Below are 21884 nucleotides of genomic sequence, written 5' to 3' on the forward strand. Positions count from 1 at the left end.
AAAGTAACGACATGACTCCCAATATTAATTTAAATGCTTTTATGGATTTAGAAAATGTTTTTATTGATTTAAAAAATAGTTGTATGTATTGATTTAAATTGACATGCATCCGCTCAGAAAAATAGTCCGTTGTTATAGTTTTTTAAACAGTCTGAATGAAACGGCAGCTCTCAGCTGTGTATTTACACAACTAATGGCCCGTCAACCACAGCTCTCTCCCCCCCTCCCCCCATGATCTTTCTTCTCCAGCAGCTAAATTAACTGTAGGTTACTCTGAGTGACCATAGACTGTATGTGACAAGCTTACAGTTAGTGACGTAACAACACCATAAAAGCTGGTGGGTTGAAAGCAATACGGGAGCTAAAAATAACTACAATAATTGTGACTTATTTATTGTGGCTTTTATGTTTTTAGGTATAAAATGTTATGTAATTCAGGCTTATAGTTCACCCTTCTCTAAAAGCCTTCAACAATGACAATATTCATTGTAATTTAATAAATCCTTCCAAAACACATTGTAAAAAATAGCCTACTGTAAGTTAAGAAATCATTTCAATATGTACATCTTCTGATGTAACAACAATAACATTATAAATAGTAACATAGCTGAACATGGTATTGCACATTTAGCTTTGAGTGTTACTGACCTGAGATGTTTTTATTACATGAATTAAGGTGACTGAGGCTTTTTAACATACAGGGATGCAAACTCATCAGGTATGAAAAAGGTGACAAGGATCCGAGCCCCCGGCTCCCCCACCCCACGAAATGACAGAGGATTTTAGCAGTCAGAACAACTAAAGCAGCAGTGTTAATAATAACAGAAACGCCAAAGAGTCACATCTAATAGAAATATATAAAAGCATTTATTTTAAATTGTGGAGCAGTCAGTTTATAATTTTGGCAGCACTGTTGAGCATTTTGAAAATGTATTTTCAGGCCTCTGTGCAAGGCTTAAGTCTTTTTATCTTTATAGCCACATGGTGTAAAGTAACTAAGTTCATAAACTCAACAAGTACTATACTTGGGCACAATTTTGAGATACTTGTACTTTATTTAAGTATTTCAATGTTTTGCTACTTTGTTCTTCTACTCCACTACAGTTCAGAGGTACATGGTGTACTTCTACTCCACTACATGTATTTAATACCTTTAGTTACTTCACAGATCTGGATTAATTAAGTGAAATATAATCAAGTGTTAAATCAGACTTTAGTTCCACCTGGAGTAAATCCACAAGCTACCCTGCATTATACAAAGTCATTCAAACTAGCTGCACCTTTACCAGCTTTGAGAATACTTTCATGATCAATCATTATAAAACATATCATATCTATTATTCTGAAATGGACCAATCTGCACAATGACTACTTTTACTGTCGCTACTTTCACTATATTTTGATGATAATACTTTTCTACTTTTACTTGAGGAACATTTTGAATGCAGGACTTTTACTGTAACAGAGTATTCCTACACTCTGGGACTATTACTTTTAGTCAAGTACAAGATCTGAGTACTTCTACTTTTACTCAAGTACAAGACCTGAGTACTTCTACTTTTACTCATGTACAAGACCTGAGTGCTTCTACTTTTACTCAAGTACAAGATTTGAGTACTTCTACTTTTACTCTAGTACAAGATCTGTGTGCTTCTACTTTTACTCAAGTACAAGATTTGAGTACTTCTACTTTTACTCTAGTACAAGATCTGTGTGCTTCTACTTTTACTCAAGTACAAGATTTGAGTACTTCTACTTTTACTCTAGTACAAGATTTGAGTACTTCTACTTTTACTCGAGTACAAGATCTGTGTGCTTCTACTTTTACTCAAGTACAAGATCTGAGTACTTCTACTTTTACTCAAGTACAAGACTTGAGTACTTCTACTTTTACTCAAGTACAAGATCTGAGTACTTCTACTTTTACTCAAGTACAATATATATACTTATACCACCTCTGTTTGTAGCCTATGAAAAAAACTATTAGAAATAGAAGGCTAAAGCTAACGTTAGCAGATAGTGACAATGTATGCTAGCTAGCTAGCTCAACGATTCCTTAAATAATATTGCCACAGAAAAACTTTTCAGTTCACATCACGCTCTGCAGCTCCGACAGGGAGCTCTGCTCTGAACACCTGAACAGCCCGTTCTAACAGCTGTTCACCAGCGGTCCAGTCTGTGCCACAGTGACTCCGGACGCACAGTTAATACTAACGAACGCACCCGTAGGTAATGTAGCTGCTGAAGCTAGACCATCATCTCGGAGCAGCAGAGCCTTATTATACATCCATGAGCAGAGCCGACAGGCAGGAAGACTCGAGCACACAGCTCGTACTTCATTATAATATATAAAAAAAGAACATCATGCGTGTCATGATGGCACATAACAGCTCACGGCCGCAGATTACTCCGAGTCCCAGCCCCCCCCATAACCCAAAAATATTTGTATTGCAGATCTACATGAATCACACAAACGACTTATTTTGGATTCAAAACGGCGAATTTCGTCGAAAGGTTACAAGTTTGCATCACTGAACATAGACAGAGCACAACTGAAACATAACATCTGAAACGATGTAACAACATAATACACTTGTGGGGATGCTTGGGATGTGAGGAGTGAGGGACACGGCTTAGAACGGGCGTGTCGCCTGCCAGGAAAGGAGAGTGTGTGCACCAGTCTGCCTTGATCTATGAATTCATGTCCGTGACACTCACTGCTGCCCACAGCTGTTTTATAGAAGGACATTCCTTCACTTCATGAAAGTGTTTTAACCACACACACCTCTACACACACATGACGGGTGTTATTTTCCCCATAAGGAACAAGTCGCTGCAAATTATCCCGCTTATTACACGGCCACATTCTCAACAAAGTAACGACATGACTCCCAATATTAATTGAAATGCTTTTATGGATTTAGAAAATGTTTTTATTGATTTAAAAAATAGTTGTATGTATTGATTTAAAAAATAGTTGTATGTATTGATTTAAATTGACATACATCCGCTAAGAAAAATAGTCCGTTGTTACAGTTTTTTAAACAGTCTGAATGAAACGGCAGCTCTCAGCTGTGTATTTACACAACTAATGGCCCATCAACCACAGCTCTCTGCCCCCCTCCCCCCTTGATCTTTCTTCTCCAGCAGCTAAATTAACGGTAGGTTACTCTGAATGACAAGCTTACAGTTAGACACAACACTGTCATTGCAAGTGACCCTCAGTTAGTTGACTTTTATGTTCAACTGCTAAATTCGTTACTGATAAAAAAGGGCTTCTACTGTACCTAATTACCTTAACCGCCAGAGGTTTTTGTATAGGCCTGCCTAAACCTGTCAAATCCCGCTATTAGAATGCAATTTTTAACAACATAGGGTGCTACATAACACACTTTCAGGAAAAGTCACGGACTGGGAGACTTTAATATTTTATTGAAAAAAAGTTACATTGCACACACACAACACACATCACACAAATTGACCCGATTGGCGGTTCTAGTATTAAATAAACTCACTAATTAATGAAACCAGTTCAATACGCATTATTGTTATTCTTATCATTCTTTATGAGCGCAGAAATAGTCTTAAAATCAGATCTGTTTTTTAAATGAAATCTGACGGCAGGCAGTTAGCTCTGATCACCTATGACAAATGCGCCGCACCTAATCGCTGGCCATTCAGCCACAGACACTGTTCGAAATGGGGGGGAGCTAGGAGGAGCTTGGCTCCCCCGAAGAGGGAGGGAGCTCCCCTGAAGGCTGACTTTGAGATAAATAGGGGGAGCCCAAAACAATCGTGCATATTTGTGTCACACAGATTAGAAATGTTGAGTTTCTGTAAATAACAGTTCTTGAAATAAATAATAGTTATTGTTCATTACAGTTTCTGAATATTTGTTTTATATTTGTGAATATGTCTGGGTGTTGCCATCTGTATGTGGCGGCGCTGCATTCTTACTTACGTTGCTATGATTATGGCGGTGATGCCGGCGCGGTATTTGAAATGTTCATATTGATATTTTTTTAACTCTGGCTGTGTAATAAAAAAATATGGCAAAACGAAAACAGCCAAGCGTCACAGCTTTTGGATTCACAAGCAAAGAAGCGAAGGAGTCTAAAAATGACAACGTGAACGGAAAACAACTTTTAGTTGGCCGGCTGTAAGCGGCGTTAGGGTCGAGTTTGACAGCTCCACACCGAGGGAGAGGCCTGCCGATGCGGAGCCTGAAGAGGCTTCAACAACGGCCACATCCGCCGGCATAGTGACACCGTCTGTATTAGTAGAAGAGTGTTTTTATAGCAATTGATCGCATCCGCGCTGCTGCGCCAGTCAACAGAGCGTGCGTGTGACATATTTAGTAGCAGGATGTGCTCTGAAAAATAGGGCTCCCCGAAAGCAAATGGGTAATTCGAAAACTGACAGAGCTCCCTCTATACAAATCAAACTGTAGACGGTGTGAAAGCACCTATTGTTTTAAATAATGGTCGGAATGTGACCTGTGAGCCTTCTGAATTACCGTGGGACAGCACATTCTAAACTAAAATGTTCAATCAATAAAGTAACATCTTATCTTATCTTAATAATATCTTCATATTAATAATAAATCATACAGTATGTGTCCGAAAGGGAGCAGGAGGAAGCAAACACAAAAATATACTGCATATTAAAGCAAACGATTGTAAAGGTTAAAGTATGAGCATAACAAATAAAGAAGTGTAATGTAAACATTTACATTATAATTATGATTATTTAATATATAAAGACTATATATTATTGAATTACAAGATTAGATATACTTTAGTTGATCTAAAATATTGATGTGTTCAAATGCTCTTCAAAACACAACTGAAAGTCCATGAAACTTGTATTTCTGTATTGTTGAATGAAGCGCCATCTCCTGGTTAAAACCTGAAATTGAAAATCTGGCAACGCCCTCTTGGAAAATAGTGGGAGGGCTTAACATTCCTCTATACTGGTCTTTGGCAGGCCGTAGGCAGGAAGCTGTAAGCTGGAGTCCGAAATTCAGTGCTACATCTGTATTTAAAAAAAAAAAGTCAGATATACAAAGATAAGCCTAAATACTCTTTTACTATTAAAGTCTAAAGCTAGACCTAAGCTGAACAGTTTTGGTAATGGACAATTTCATCCAAAAACAAAACAAAACTGGACTTGTGTTCTTGTGATGTGTTCTTCAAAATACATTAGTAAATACCTTGTGAAGTATTCACAATATAAACTAATCCTCTCTAGGACATGAAATCCATTCATCTTTAACCAGATACTATTTCCCTATTTATTTTTAGTTCATGATAATAATGGTATAACGTCCACACGTTTACCCATAGCTAGTCACTATGTCAAGATTATCATGTGTGACATAATAATCAGATGTCTTGTTTGCCAAACAAGGATATTAAACTTTAATCTTTTCAGTATTCCAGACCATCATTAAACAATCAGCCTCCTTTCCTAAACACTAAGCATATCGTTCTACACCACCTTCTGGTAAACTCTTAGACAGTTATGCTGTAAAATCATTGCATGATTTCTTCAGAGTCTGAACAGACTGAGACCAGCCTGTCTCTTGATCTTGTCATATTGAGAACAGTCAATGATTCATTGTCCTCTTCAGCTGTAGTCAGTGGCAGGGCCCCCAAAAAGCTAGAACCGGCCCTGGTCAGTGGGCTCCAAGGAAACTCTCTCTGGCATTGGGATGTCCTGAGGGGGAAGGGACCTCTGGATCAATGTGATACAATCAGCAGACACACGTTGTCCTCTGTACAGCAGAAATCCCCAAAAACTGCAGTACCTCTTCACACCACTGTTGCCTTGACAACGAGGCACAAGCAAACTGTCAATACCTCCTCAGAGATGCGTTCTTTGCACACTTCTTCTGTTTCTGTAATGAGCAACTTTTCACCAACAAACTGATTCAGAGTACAACCCAAAGGTGGCGCACAACTATCCAATGCTGCTGTAATCACAGCAAATCAGCAACTGAGAAAAACTCAATGTAAATCTCTCCCCCAGCGGGTGACAAAATAAAACAGCTGAGTGTCTATATGGTCAGGAATGCTGAAACATGTGAATGTTAAACCCATTAATGGTAACAGTCTTCCTATTCTTCATTACTTCAGTTCTCAGTTAATAGGCAAAACAAAGACACCTTTCTTAACCACTATAGATTCATCTTTTATCTACTTGCTTATTCTATTCTTTTTCAAATTGTTTATCTAAGTTGTGTGTTACAAGCATGGTTAGATTTGTAACAGAATACAAAACTAACTGTATTCAGCACTATATATTTAAAACAAGTAATCTGACTACAGTTAATGAATATATTTTTGGAACACTTAAAGGAATTACTACAAAATGTAATCTTCATTATTACTAAAGCTGAAACCTAAATAAATCATCACGGAACATTTTTCTGTCCTTATTACTTAATTGTTTCAAAAAAAACTAAAAAGCATTGTGAAAACTCCCATTTTTGAGAACATCTCTCAACACTTTTATTCCATCTAAGCACGAATGTTTATGACAAACTCGTCCTATTAATCCCAAACGGTCTTTAATGGTATCAATTGTGAACTTTCTTAATATTAATTATAAATGCAACGTATGTTCTCTTTAGAACAAAGATAGCATAGTTGCAGCTGAAACTGGTTAATAGCAATGTTCTGTTAATCTAGATAAGCATGTTGTTCTTATATCTAGTAAATATATTCTTATTTTATGTTACTCACAAAACAATATGACATTTTCCAGAATATTGGTTCACTTTATTTAACATTTATTCTCTCTCTCCTCTTTCAAACCATCCGACTTTTCCCCTCTCTTCCTCTCTGCACCCTGCAGCTGCCGGCCCAAGCTTCTCTCATCAAAACCTCTTTTGTTCTCCAACTGTGTGAGATGGCTTTTAGCCTCGTGCAGCACCTCTGTCATGCTTAAACATTAACAGATTCCCTCTGAGAAACTTACAAAAACCTTCTTTTTACTTTCTACTCCTTCTTCATAAACTAAAAACACCATTGTGGTGAATCGTTCACGTTTTCAGTTCCCTATCTACTTTAAACAACCATCAACTGAGAGTAACTGTATATGATAAAAACAACTCCTAAATAACATTACAATATATATTTCTTCCAGTGAGTTCGTTATTTCATGTCTAACAAATGTTCCTCTTTCCATGTCTTATTCTAGGTGGAAAAATCCACCTATTATATTTAATTTGAATAAAACCTTACCCTTAATGTACTTCATATACTCAGTAAATCTCTTTTTACTTTCCCCTAAGGTTACTGTATGTAATATAATTTTCCTTGAAGTATAATTAAGTACAATCCTTAGTTAAAGACAAATACCATGAAATTCACAACGCAATGCAACGGTATCAATCAGTTCTCAAAGACTATGTTTAAATAGCAGCAAATCATTGTTTCTTATTTATTTTAATATATCTACCACTTCAAATCACACATTAATCTGTTAATTTTCAATGTATTTCCTTCCAACTTCAGGCATTAGAGAAAAAAGCAAGCAGAGACACTCCGGGCTGCTGCTGCTGCTCTCAGCCTCTTTAGGAGAAGGGGGGCTTCCTTCAACAATTAACACTTCTGCTATCCTTTTATTCAATTTTTCTGCTTGAACCCACTGTTCTCGTAAGCTCTTAACTCACGCTCCCCTCGTTCAAATTCTCCCTTCATTATGACTTCGTATCTATTCATCTGACTTACTTTCTTTGTTACCAGTAAATATTCACAGAAAAAATTCCCCGTACAGTCTATTCAGCTTTTATTGTCCGATATTTATTCCAACAAGTTTAGCGAGCCTCTCAGCGCGCTTCAACACCGTCTTTCAACGATGTGACGCTGACATGGAGTCGTAACCCAGGCTTACAGAACTCTTTATCGTGACGTTTGGCTTTATAGATTCAACCCCACAGAACAAAGGATTAATGAGGTCCGGTCACTTCAAAATTGCTTTTTGAAGGTTGCGTTACTCTCCTTTGGATTTACTTATAACTCAACTTCGATTCCTATGAACCTAAGAATAGTTATTCAGATTTGTCCCTGGATGGCGTCTGCAAACAGCCACTGAACATCCCCCAACGAGTCTTCAGCCGTCTCCTTTCTGAAAAAAGTACGGGGCCTTTCACCTTCGTCTTACATACCTCGTTGATTCACTTTTATGTTATATAACTTTCCTACCTATCTAAAATATGTATTTGTATATTCCACCGAAACAACTATGACACCGGAATATGTCTCTGACAACTCTAAAATGTAGTTTAGCCAATTACAGACCTTCGATAGAAACAGGCTCGTCTGCTCACCTTTCAATTGTAGGATCCTCGTTTTAGTTGTCAGAGATTATTCTAGGCCTCTTCTCCGGACCATTCGTCCGCTGGCTGCTGATTTTCCTCTCAAAAACCCTACTTATGACGTCACCACGTCATGACGTCATGACGTCGGGGAAACACCATTTGTTGGGGCAGAATCTCTGCTCCGCGCCGTTCCTATATGAGCGGGTTCTCAAAAGAAGGAAAAATTCAAAGCAGCCAGGATAAGGGTTAAACAATAATCTGCTTTAATGGTGGAAACATACAAATACTTCACCGAATCACGAAGCACTCTGCAGAGTACTCCGGGCTCAGGTTCTACCACCGTGTGAGACACGTCTCAGGAACGGCAAGTCAAAAACAAGAGCGCCGATCTTCAAAATGATCACAACATTTATACACAGGTGGGGAGGAGTTTTATCGCTTGCTCCTTCCTAGCTATTTGTTTATTGGAGGGTTCACTTCTGAGCGAGCTAGCCAGTGAGTTGGTAGTGTTTCATTGGTCGGTTTCCCTTCTGGGCGGGATCCCAGGTAGTAAGTCAGTTTGTTGATTCCATCTGTTGCTTCACAGTGTATGTGTGTGTGTGTGTTTTTGTCCCTCTGCCCTCAGGCAGATCCCCCAATCAATGATTTGGAGTCATGACAGAGGACTCTTTGACAGGACACATACTCATTCCCCCTAAACATCTTCAACACACACAAACATCGTATCATTTATCTTATCACACAACAGTCACCTATTTTTCTCTATGAAAGCCATATTTGTAAATATCCAAACGCCATCGTCCCATAACAGTCCCCGCATCAGTCAACCAACATAAGTTAATTGTTCTTGTGGCTTAATGGCTTCCCTGAACTTCCCTTTACCCCAAAGTCAGCTTACTAGGAATGAATACATTTTATTGATAAGCTCAAAAGGACGTTTATCTTGTTTACTGCTGGGTGACCCAAGTCTCAAGGCCTGCAGGATGTGTAGGAGATAAATCATTAATTCTACAAGACTTTAACTGCCTTATATCTGAAAATGTATCTGGGAATTCCCCTGTTGATTGCAAGGACTATTGATAATTAACATAGAGACCCTAGGGGCCTCTTCTTGGTATCTGCTAGGCAGAAGTCACTCAATGCAGAAATCACAAGTTTAACACACATTCTATATAAGGTGACATTAAAATGAATATACCAGATTGAACTTTCCTGCCATAACACGTTACTTTAATCCTTCAAATAATTCAAATAATACTTCACCACATGGTGTAAAGTAACTAAGTTCATAAACTCAATAAGTACTATAATTGGGCACAATTTTAAGATACTTGTACTTTACTTAAGTATTTCAATGTTTTGCTACTTTGTACTTCTACTCCACTACAGTTCAGAGGTACATGGTGTACTTCTACTCCACTACATGTATTTAATACCTTTAGTTACTTTACAGATGTGGATGAATGATGTGAAATATGATCAAGTGCTAAATCAGACTTTAGTTCCACCTGGAGTAAATCCACAAGCTACCCTGCAGTATACAAAGTCATTCAAACTAGCTGCACCTTTACCAGCTTTGATAACACTTTAATGATCAATCATTATAAAACATATCATATTATTCTGAAATGGACCAATCTGCAAAATGACTACTTTTACTGTCGCTACTTTCACTATATTTTGATAATAATACTTTTCTACTTTTACTTGAGGAACATTTGGAATGCAGGACTTTTATTGTAACAGAGTATTCCTACACTCTGGTACTTCTACTTTTACTCAAGTACAAGAACTGAGTACTTCTACTTTTAATCAAGTACAAGATACATACTGATACCTACGGAGCCCCCAAGGGGACATGGAGAAGAACAAAAAAAAAAAAATGTTTTGCGAGATATCGCAAAACCTTTGCGAGATCTCGCAATACTTTTGCGAGATCTCGCAATACTTTTGCGAGATCTCGCAATACTTTTGCGAGATCTCGCAAAGGTTTTCATTTCGCTCAATGTACTTCCGGGTCAGTTCAGCGACATAGAAACCACAACAATGGAGCAGTTAATCGATTTTTACTTTGAGCTTGGCTTAAAATATAAAGACATAACATCAGTGCTTGGCAATAGGCACAGGTTTATCATAAGTGAAAGACACCTCAAGAGGAAACTCCGAGCGAGGGGACATGCACGTCGACATGTATACTCTGAGCTTGCGGTCCTGGTGGATTTCATTCGCAACCAGTTGCAGTACTCTGGGCAGCTTCATGGGTACCGCTGGATGTATGCAAAATGCAGAGTGCATGGACTGCGTGTGAGGAAGGAGGATGTGCGCTTGGTACTGAAGGAGCTGGATCCCAGAGGAGTGGCATTAAGGCAAGCAGGACGACTCAGACGAAGGCGTTACTTCTCCAAAGGGCCAAACTTCATCTGGCACCTGGATTCGTATGATAAACTGAAGCCATATGGCATTTGTATAAATGGATGTATCGATGGGTATTCAAGAAAAATTATCTGGCTTAATGCCTACACAACAAGTAGTGACCCAAAGTTGATTGGGGGATATTACATGGAAGCAGTGCAGCGTTTAGGGGGCTGCCCTAGACTGGTGAGGGGCGATCTTGGAACAGAAAATGGCTATGTTCGAGGCATTCAGCGTTTCCTCGTACCTACTAGCCCAGACGGCACCCATGAAAGCTACTTGGAGGGAGCCAGCACCGCCAATCAACGAATCGAGTATTGGTGGGGTTTTCTTCGCAGAGAGTGCGCGGAGTTTTGGATGTGCTTATTTGGAGACCTCAGAGACAACGGGCATTTTGATGGTGGATTTCTGGACAAAAGCCTCCTTCAATTTTGTTGCATGGGACTCATCCAGGTGAGTTAATACATTGTGTGTATGTGCTGTGCGTGTGAGTTAGAGGAGAGAAAAAGAAAGAGAGGAGAGAGTGAAGGACACAGACAGAGGGCGGGGTTGGTGGTTATGTGTGAATGCCATAATGTTGTTCTCTATTTAAGTTGATGCGTATGTACAGTTCTTACTAAATGTATTACATTCTTTTTAACAGGATGAGTTGGATGACACTGCACAGGTTTGGAACGCGCACACCATCAGGCCGTCGAGAAACCTGAACGTCCCCAGCGGTCGGCCAAATGTGATGTATGCTGTGCCTGACCTTTACCGGACAAGAGACTACCTTTCCCCTGTTGAAGATGAACACGTTCAACTGTGCAAAAATGAATGTGTCTTTCGGCTGGCCATACCATGTGATCCAGATGTGTACGAACTATGCCACATCTTTATGGGCGAGTCCCATCTGACTCCACCAACAGACCCATATCAGGCTGTGAACTTGTATATGCACCTAAGAGAGGCCATCAGTGCATCTCTCTAAATCATATACCGTGACATTGGAACTCACCGTCACCGCACTGCTTGTTTGTTTCTGGGAGTATATAGCTCTTATGCCTGTAGTTTCTTTCACAAAGTAGTAATGCTACTCACTGCATTTGCTTGATGAACTTAGGTCATGTGTGTGCATAGCTCATATAATTAATTTGAAATCCTATCTTTAAGTTGACTAAGAATTTAGAATATGTCAGTAAAGTCTAAGCTGTTGAATATTTTAGATTCTGTAGACACCAGTCCTGTTAAGGTGTTATGAACTGTAAGATGACTAAAATACTGCCTTGTCAACATCACTCCCCCCTTTTATATACATGTGATGGCATGACCCTGTCCTCACTGTGCAGCTCCTTCAGTGACAGGCTGCTGCACCCCCGCTGTCTCAGAGAGAGGGAGCAGCGGTCAGACTATATAACCAGTACAGCCCCTAGTAGACCCCCCCCCCACACACACACAATAACAGACTATAACACCCCCTGTTGTTAAATACCAACCATGTGCAATATATATATGCTGTTAATAACTGTGCAATATATACCTATAAACTTTTACAGGATGTGTATTTTGTAAATTGTCTAACTTTGTTTAAATTATAATTTGTTTATCTTTAATACTTTTTTATGCATGCTTCTTAGGTAACATTAAGCTGTCTTTGGCTCTTTTCTGCTGTAACAATGTAAATGTCCCCTCTGTTGGACTAATAAAGGTATTCATTGGGTGAGGCGTGTGGCGCAGTGGATATAGCCTTGTTATGGGGATCAGATGGTCAGAGGTTCAAACCCCACTGCATGTCGTTGTGTCTAGGCAAGACACTTCACCCCAAATTGCTCCTTGTCCACAGTATTGAGTATGTAAGTCGCTTTGGATAAAAGCGTCTAACCAGTAACATGTAATGTATTCTGATTCTGATGTGTTTTCGAACTGTGAAACAAAAATAGTGTGTGTGAAAATGTATAGGACTTTAGTAATGCTAGAACCAAGTAGTACGAACATCAAGTTACATGTAATTAACAGAAAACACAGTGATGCCTGTGTTGACAGGCACTTTAATGTCAGAAAGGGGTAGAAAATAACAGCACAAGCTGATCTTTTAACAGTGTGGAAATATTAATAATAATTTTGTATTTTTATCAAGTGTGAAATCCTGGCTTGCAACCCTGATTCAATTTAAAATGTGCCTAATCAGTTTGGTTTGTCAATTTATTAAGACCAATTGAGAAATAAAAAAATAAAACATTGCACATTATGTATACGTCACTTCATATGCACATCTACATACACACGATTTCTGTTTCTAAAGAAAATAGCATTGAGTTATAATTCGGTGCCATGTTAAGATGGCAGTAAATGAAAGTGATATGTTGGTAATATTATTTATACATTCTGAGGGCTTGTAATTAGAGGGTAGTCTTTTCAGGCCACATTTCACACTTTCAACATCACCTTTTTGTAAACAGGATCTAACAACTATTTACACATTAAATTTCAAACATTTTTTTTCTGAGAGTTATCAAAAAGGACTGACTCTTTAACACCATAACATCAACAATTAACAATTCGACCAGTGACGGACAACACCGTTTAGCTTTCTTAGCTGCAAAAAAACCACACTTAATCTCAGCCTCTAAACTGGGTTACGATCAAACTGACAAAAATGAAAACTGCAGTCATTCTCAAAGCATATTAAAAAAAAAGTAATATCCTTGTTAAAGCAGAAAATAGAATTGCAGACTGCTCATTACACGGTTCAGTGCATCAGTTGTTTCAATGAAAAAAAAAACACAAAAATATCAAATCAAAATAATATTCCAAACTGTTACTATCAGGCCTGATAATGACTGCTCTCAAGTTCAAAGGATATCCATTTCAAAGTAGTTGCTGGACAGGATATTGTCAAACTCCGTGCGAAATTCAGGGAAAGAGCTGTAGGTACACGGTATTTCAAGGATAGCTCCACAGGTATGAGCAACAGGCCTTCTGCTGAGCCCAGTTTCAGCATTAAAGCACACCCCAATTCTGTCAACACATATGACAGAAGAACCAGTGCAGAAACGCAGGATTTTTTCAGCTTTGGCTTGGTCAGCATTTTTCACATATCGTTGGAGGTGGTTGAAAGTGGTCTGTTCTCTCTGAGACAGCACCACGTTGGTTGTTTCAAACAGTTGGGACACTCTTCTGCCTGTGGCTTTCTTCTTCTCATACAGAGACAACACACTGTCCTTGTCAGGCAGTTTCAGCTGTACAAGTGACATGGGTGTCAAGAAGCAATCGACGATATACTTTGGCTCTTGGAGAATGGCTTTATGAGCCATTGTTTCGATGGCAGGCTCCATGTTGTTCTTTGCCGGTAGGAAATGGGAACCCATCCTTGTGAAAAGGTCGAGCAAGTCCTCTTCATCACTCTCCTCCATTGTGCCCTGGAGAGCCTTCTCCACAGCTGATCTCTCAACAGGAGAGAGGTAGTTGAGAAACGATGTCATCAGGATGTCTACATCAACGGAGTCGACTCCATGAATGCAGGCTAAAATGAAAGCCTTTGATAGCCTCACTGGCATGACACCATGGTCCAGTAATCCTTTCACCCAGATCCGTCCAACTGCTTGCCATTCAGCCTCACAGAAATCTGGCCTCAGCCTTGGAACTCGCTCTGCTTCCCCTTCACACGTTTCAAGAAATTGCTCCCAGAATGCAGTGTAAACCTCCCTTGATACTCCATTATCATCAATAGCTTTTTCATTTACAAAGTCCATCTTTAGAGTCAAATGTATTATGCTACTGTCCATAAATACAGCCAAAAGATCTTCAACAACCTTTGTCCTGTGAATTGATGCACGTCGCGTGCTCTCTGGATTTCCTGAGCCTTCAGCTGAGGTTGATGGGGATAGTTGGCTGCTCGAATTTAAAAGCAAATCCTGTAGTAGAAGAACGAATCATACAAACACACACAAAAAGATTGGTCAATGAATGAAGCAGAGGCCAAAATGTCCTAATTGTTTAAATGTTGAGTATGAATCAAGGTCCATATAATATTGGATTCTATGTTTTTCCAATAATGCAACTCAAAAGCTATTTTTTACAAGACCTTCTTTCCAACTCCACCACACCTCCAGTTTATAACACAGACTTTCTATTTGTTGTCTCCAATTCAAAGCCGAGGTAACACTGAAAACTTCAGTATAAAAATCATCAAAGTTACTTTTTTTATACCTGACCGAGCTCCTCCAGAGCTCTCAGGACAGTATACAAATGTTTTACAGGCCACAGTTATGTGAAATCTTACAAGACCGGTAGTTTAAAGGATGTGTTCAGGGTTTCTTGCAGTGATGCATCTTACCTGTGCTGTTTGCACTGTATCCTCATGTATGGACACATGTGCCGAAGGCAGGCCAAAATCAGAGGACAAGGGGAGTAGTAAATCCTGCATTGGTACTCCATTCATCTCCGCACTCTGAAGGATGAATTAAGTATGTTATTAATTGACAGCAGACACTTTGAAGTCTTAGACGTTGTTGCAGACCGTAATTTACAAAAGTATTTCCGTAATAGTCTTCAACATCATCTTCTATTTAAAACCAGAAATACTTGTACGTGTTTATAAAAACTACTGCACAATCACAAGTCAAAAGGACTCTGTTGCTTTCCACTTCTACTGCAGCTTGCTAAATAACACCATTTATTTTAATACAAGTTGTACATGACTTTGCTATACCACTATACACAACAAATGGTAGTTTGATATAGAAATTATCGCAAAAAAAGGAGAATTGTGAAGTTGTGCATGCCACCATGAGTTATGAGCTTATGAGCAAAATTAAAATCTTTGTGGAATTCCACAGGTTTTCATCAGGTCTTGTTTGGTTTGTTGAAATGTGAAAGGTTCTAAAGCAGCATAAACTATTAAATGTTAATCAATATGCTGTGGCAAAATGAAGCTCTAAATATACAAGGGGTGAGCTAACATTTCAGTAAGTACAGTAAGCGTTTCACAGCACTGTAGGTTATTTCATTCGTGTGTCCAAAGAATAATCGGGGAACAGAATACATATGCCATAAAAATAAAAGGACATGGTACATTTTTTTCAAAGTAGGAATGCACATTTGACTTTTTCTATAAATTGAATCGAATTTACTGACTATTGAAATCCAACAAAAAACTACAGTATGTAATTGATTGAATTGAAGTAGCAATACATTTCTCAATCTTTTCTGTGTTTACTGGTTTGGTTTTAATACATATATTTGCATTTCTACCCCCTTACCCAAACACTTTCCTGATCACATTACCTGAGTGACATCCTCATGTGTGACGTCATTCCATTTTATCACAACTATCTCATCACCACCTGCTCCCCAAAGATCATCTTCCGGATCCCATACAAGTGTATCTGCCTCGTCTGTTGGGGTTGAATGGGAGCGATGTGATTGCCTTGGACCTTCTGCTGTCACAGTGTCAGAGGTTGATCTTTGTTTTTTGGATCTTGGTTGTATCTGGAAATGCTACAAAAAAACAACTTTTGTTGTCAGCAGTAATTTGTAATAATGGCAGGGAGAAAAACATGTTTCACAATTAATATCAAATGGTGTGCAAAAAAATACATATGACTACACATTAGCCTATTAAGCATAAAGGTACTGTGCAATAACTTTTAGATATTCTTCAATCTTCCCTCAGAGTCTCTAAGATAAGTGATATGTTTCAAAGCATTACAAATAAAAGTATGAAATAGCAAAAAAATATGCAACAAAAAGAAATGTATGCATCTGACCACACATGTCAACAACAAAGTCCTGGAAAAATTGAAACATACAGAGGTGAAAGTATGTTGGTAACGCCTTGGACAAAAGCGTGTGCTAAATAGCCCTACCATAACTATAGCTATGTAGAAAGTTGCTGACTAACTGTGGTGACTGATGGCACACAATGGAACCTTTCTGTTTTATGAAATCCATGTACATCATTTCTTTATTTAGTTATTACCTGAAGTTTAATCTTCAAGCACTATCTCTTTCCATCTGTCCCTGTCATTAAAGTGACTTTATATTTCCTACTGCCACAAACCTGATCGCTATTGTCGCTGTCAGATGAATATCCATGTTCTGGCAGATCTTTAATCAATTCATCTGCATCAACAGATCCATGTGAGTCTGCTCCCTCAGTGATGGCAACAGATGAATCTGCAGATAAGGAATCTTCTCTAACTGTTTCTACCTCAGATGGGGATTGATCTTTTGGGTGGGCTTCTTCTTTTGTGGATATGTAAAATCTAAGCAGCTTCAGTTTAGTTTGTTCATAAAGTCTGCCAACAGTGTCATCTGAAGGGATCTGGTTTCTTTTAAAATCACAGACATCAAAGGTGAAGTCTTCAACTCGCCCTTTTGTTGAGTGGCCATTTGGGAAGAATAGCTTCTTTCCCATTTCCAAAAGCTGAGCAACAGTTGTTGTTTTTTCCACCGATGCATGTCTTGTTCCCCCGCCATTGCAGGTCCTCACTTGTTGGTATTCCTTATTGTGAAAATGAAGCCATCCAATTTCAATCTTCCTGGTAGTCTTTTCTGCTGCGTTATTTCTTCGTCTTGACATCCCTTCACCTTCTTTTTGAAACACACCTGATGCACCACACAATGCTCCTTTTGTTTTTGATTTACTTTTCCGTGCTCCTATTTTATCTCTTAATGTCTGTAGAAGAGTTTCTTTATCTGTGCTGCGCTTTGTTTGTTGACAGAAGGAGAGGACAGCTACTCGGTCACCATATGAAGTGATATACTTTGCCATTTGTTCATCATTCATGATGGTTAGCACTGCCTTGTCAACCTGCAAAAATAAAATAACTAATACATTACCAACAACCACTAGCTTGCTACCTAGCACCCTAACACTTAACTTGCAAACAAACGGCGCTTATCAAATTCAGAATTCAGCATTAAACGTTTTACAGAAGGATTTTTTAACTGCCATGCTACCTCCATATTACTTATAAAGTGTTTGACTTTTCCAGGCTCTGTGCTGTTACGGTAACTTATTCCGTGAATTGAATGAATGTTCTACGCACCTTGTCACTTTGCATTTTCATGATGTCCTCTTGTGGGACCTCTCTCGAGCGAAGAAAGCTTTCCAAATCCTCCTCCATGACTCTTTCATCTGTTACAAGCTGCCCCAGAGTACTGTAGGTTGCCAAACTGAACCGGCCGGAAGTACATTGCGCTAAACGAACATTTTTGCGGGATAAAGTATTGCGAGATCTCGCAAAAGTATTGCGAGATCTCGCAAAGGGGTTTTGCGAGATCTCGCAAAACATTTGCGAGATATCGCAAAGGTTTTGCGATATCTCGCAAAACATTTTTATTTATTTTTTCTTCCCCATGTCCCCTTGGGGGCTCCGTAGATACCACCTCTGTTTATAGCCTATGAAAAAAACGATTAGAAAACGAAGGCTAAAGCTAACGTTAGCAGATAGTGTCAATGTATGCTAGTTAGCTAGCTCAACGATAATATTGCGACGGGAAAAAAAAACTTTTCATTGCACATCACGCTCTGCCGCTCCGACAGGGAGCTCTGCTCTGAACACCTGAACGGCCCGTTCTAACAGCTGTTCACCAGCGGTCCAGTCTGTGCCACAGTGATTCCGAACCACACAGTTAATATTAACGAACGCACCGTAGGTAATGTAGCTGCTGAAGCTAGACCATCATCGCCTAGCAGCAGAGGCTTATTATACATCATGAGCAGAGCCGACAGGCAGGAAGACTCGAGCACACAGCTCGTACTTCATTATAATATATAAAAAAAGCTTGCGGCCGCACATTAATCCGGGTCCCAGATTCCCTCCCATACCCCAAAATATTTTTTTGCAGATCTACATGAATCACACAAACGACCTATTTTGGATTCAAAATGGAGAATTTTGCCGAAAGGTGACAAGTTTGCATCCCTGGACAAGATAACCAAAATCCTTGAATCTACACACAGCAAATAAACTCAAATGACACAACGAGATGTAAAAAGGAGATCACACATATAGTGATATAAAACTGGCCGCTTCAATCTGAAGAGCAACTAAAACAAAACACGGGAGTGTATCTTGTTCTTGTGAACACTAATGTTATCCACAGCATACACAGAGACCACGAAGTTCTTAAGGAGAAAACTAGTTGCTAAAACAAAACACGTTAGTGCACCTTGTTAGCTAATGTTAGCTAGCTGACATTAACCTTAAACATTGCACTCATATTACTCACTGAAACCTTGTAAAGCCGGTCCCGCATGCTGGCTCTTACAGAACCGCTCCCTTTCGTGTATGTACAGCTCTCAACATGCCCAGACTTGTAGTGATTTTCACCTCGTTTTATACTTTTTCGCCTCATTCTGAAAGAAACAGGTGAAATTTGCTAACGTGACAGCCATCTTTGTGATGGTGACGCGTATTGTGCGAGACCAGAGACCTGTAGTTCACTGAGCGGTTTCACACCAAAAAAATTGTAACTTCACAGTTTTACGACACATTTTTATTTTTTTGACTTGCAAAATGTTCTTTTAATTTGACAAACATCATATGTGTCATTCATGGCACAATTCAAAGGGGATCGAAAGATGACTTTTCTCTCTCCATTGACGTCAATGTATAATTTTCCGCTTCCGGGGTCCCATGGGTCGGAACTAGATGGGCGGGACTTCGCCTCTCTATTTCATAAAATGTTTAAGTGATTCTTCATGTTAAACTGGCTTTGCTATAGTGTGTCGTTTGCCTACATCTGGTTACACATAATTATGGCTGTGGTGAGTATATCACTTTTAGTTTCTGTAATAAATGTCCCTGGTGGGTTGAAGCCGAGTGCAGGAATAAAGCAGGGACAATTATAATTTTGCTAGAATAAAGACCTAGACTATTCTGCCTTTTTTCTTTTTTATAAAACCAATTGATAACGTGAAAAGATCATTCTTGAAGGCACTAGAAAAAGAAATTACCAAGTGGAAGTTATATTGTGGCAATATGAGGACATACTGTATCCTAGCACGCTTATTTGGAGTATTTGCCATCAACTTTTAATCCAACTTAATATGTTAATATATAATTAATTTTTATTGGTAGTAAATACATTTTTTGAACTGTTTTTATTATTTATTTATGGAGGCCATATTTTTTAGTTTTTAGTTTACTTATGGTAAATGGACTGTAAATGGACTGTACTTATATAGCGCTTTATCCAGTCTTTAAGACCCCTCAAAGCACTTTACATACTACATGTCATTCACCCATTCACACCCATTCATACAGAGCAGTGTACCTTACTCTAGGACCTAACATTCACACACCGTTGGCCATGCCATCGGGAGCAATTCAGGGTTAAGTATCTTGCCCAAGGATACATCGACATGTTGACTGCATGGGCTGGGATCGAACCCACAACCTTCTGGTTGAAAGACGACCGCACTCCCTCACAGCCAGTCGCCCCGCACTTATCTATTTTATTTTATCTTTCATTCACATACAAATATATATTTCAGATTTAAAGCATACAGTTAGCCATGTTTCTTTCTTTTGATTTACTTGTAATGCCGGTAGACCAAGGCCGGATTAGTACCTCCAGGGGCCCCTGGACACTGAGCGCTCATGGTTCCCCGCCCCCCAACCCACGTATCAACAAGTAACACCACGCCTACCCAATCCTACCAACATGACCAATATTTAGAATTTTCAGTCAATCTGGCATGTCAAATTGCACACCTATTTGCCAAAAGCAGGGACGCAGCCACATAGTTCAACCAAAGTAGGTCTAGCCTTTTGCCCTTTTAGTCAAAAATCTCAAGACAAAGATACAATGGATAAGATCCCAAGACAGTGTATGGCTCAGGAATACCTAGGTAATATCACTCAAAACCTCAGAACAGCACCCCACTTAATGCCAAAACATGACTGGCTGGCTGTACAAGTAACAAGGAGTTTTATTAGTTACAAACATTAAGAGTTACAAAAGTAAAATATGTAGTGAAATGGTGAGGTTGCTCAACTAAGTGATCAGTATATGTGATGGAAGATAGTGTGTGTGTGTGTGTGTGTGTGTGTGTGTGTGTGTGTGTGTGTGTGTGTGTGTGTGTGTGTGTGTGTGTGTGTGTGTGTGTGTGTGTGTGTGTGTGCGTGTGTGCAGGGGCGCCGCCAGGGATTTTGGGCCCCATGAAAAGATATCACATTGGGCCCCATCACCAGACCCAGGCCACGCCAACCAAGCACAATTGTTGTAACCACACCTCCAGAACCCAACCCACTCATTTATGCTTTAAATAACTCTACCTGTTCAGGCTTGCCTCTATCTTGTAGTCCAATACTAACCGCACAATACTTACTTACACTGAGCTGTGAACATATAACACTGGGCCGACGTGCAACATTCTACAGTAGAATTCACTATTTGATATAAGACTAACATTCCTGACAATAGATCTCAATAGTCATCTTTTATGGTGTACATGCCTTTTTAATAACATTTTTGAATGGAACATTCATAAATCTAAATAAATATAACTTAAATATACATGACCTCTTAAATTAAAATAAAGTGAACATTAACACCAATATTATCATTTATAAAATGCTATAACAAAAAAAAAAATAAGCAGCAGATTTTTTTATTAAATAAAATACATACCAACTACAAAATAAACGGGTATTAAAGTGTAAACGGACAACAAAACGGAAATGGAAGTGAAAAGGCCTGATGGTGGTGCTAAATTAGAGCCTATTACCTGTTCTCAGTCTTTTTCTCATCATGCGTCTTCTGTGTGATCCAATATCGCTACCATAGCCTTGCCCTTCAACAGTTATTACGAGCCCTTGCTCATCCGTAAACTCACCAAGAGTCCAGCGCCTAGCCTTCTTACAGGCTAAGTCACTGATCAAGTCCTCGAAGTCCAGCCTTGCAAGACTGCAAAGCATTATGGGGGGACAGCGCTGTGGAGCCTGAATATGGATCTGTTGGTCCTGGCACCAGGGGGAGGGACAACTGATTTAGTATGAATAGCTGCTAAAAATGTACCTGCATTTATTAAATGTCAGCTAAAAGAGGAGTGAAATGAAAAACCTCTTCATTTTCTGTGAAGATATTAACAGTACTTAATGTCAGCAAAACATTACAATTATTATTTACAATGGACTAAGCTTAGCTAGCAGAC

General features: G+C 39.1%; 2 protein-coding genes and 1 long non-coding RNA gene across 5 annotated transcripts; 1 reads left to right on the forward strand and 2 right to left on the reverse strand.

Moving 5' to 3' along the window:
- Positions 1-8566: 8566 nt before the first annotated feature.
- Positions 8567-19316, reverse strand: LOC307020361. The gene is made up of 2 exons (XR_013802853.1): positions 18107-19316; positions 8567-10163 (listed from the first exon to the last, which is right to left on the reverse strand). It is a non-coding gene; the product is annotated as an uncharacterized lncRNA (long non-coding RNA).
- On the forward strand, positions 10371-12437 carry LOC307020352 (uncharacterized protein). Its single transcript, XM_079651659.1, has 2 exons — positions 10371-11191; positions 11382-12437. Exons 1-2 carry the CDS (start codon positions 10373-10375, stop codon positions 11706-11708), a joined length of 1146 nt encoding a protein of 381 aa, XP_079507785.1. The 5' UTR covers positions 10371-10372; the 3' UTR covers positions 11709-12437.
- On the reverse strand, positions 12738-18092 carry LOC307020347 (uncharacterized protein). 3 transcript variants are annotated; one of them, XM_079651645.1, is made up of 5 exons: positions 17770-18092; positions 16779-17531; positions 16004-16216; positions 15054-15167; positions 12738-14631 (listed from the first exon to the last, which is right to left on the reverse strand). In XM_079651645.1, the coding sequence occupies exons 1-5, from the start codon at positions 18055-18057 to the stop codon at positions 13570-13572; spliced, it is 2430 nt and encodes an 809-aa protein (XP_079507771.1). In that variant the 5' UTR covers positions 18058-18092; the 3' UTR covers positions 12738-13569. The 3 variants fall into 3 exon arrangements, with proteins under 3 accessions (XP_079507771.1, XP_079507773.1, XP_079507772.1); XM_079651647.1 differs by lacking the exon at positions 16779-17531; XM_079651646.1 differs by having other exon boundaries at positions 16779-18092.
- Positions 19317-21884: the final 2568 nt, after the last annotated feature.

This window comes from Notothenia rossii, assembly GCF_949606895.1.
Source record: "Notothenia rossii genome assembly, chromosome: 9".
NCBI classification, from domain to species: Eukaryota; Metazoa; Chordata; class Actinopteri; order Perciformes; family Nototheniidae; genus Notothenia; species Notothenia rossii.

What these genes read in the sequence shown, in the direction of transcription:
- LOC307020347 (XM_079651645.1), bottom strand. Translation starts at nt 18,057, where the DNA reads ATGTTTTGCGAGATATCGCAAAACCTTTGCGATATCTCGCAAATGTTT. An exon ending in ACAGCGACAATAGCGATCAG is followed by an intron (nt 16,217 to 16,778) that starts GTTTGTGGCAGT and finishes GTTTTTTTGTAG; the next exon opens with CATTTCCAGATACAACCAAG. An exon ending in CACATGAGGATGTCACTCAG is followed by an intron (nt 15,168 to 16,003) that starts GTAATGTGATCA and finishes TTCATCCTTCAG; the next exon opens with AGTGCGGAGATGAATGGAGT.
- LOC307020352 (XM_079651659.1), top strand. Translation starts at nt 10,373, where the DNA reads ATGGAGCAGTTAATCGATTTTTACTTTGAGCTTGGCTTAAAATATAAA. An exon ending in GTTGCATGGGACTCATCCAG is followed by an intron (nt 11,192 to 11,381) that starts GTGAGTTAATAC and finishes TCTTTTTAACAG; the next exon opens with GATGAGTTGGATGACACTGC.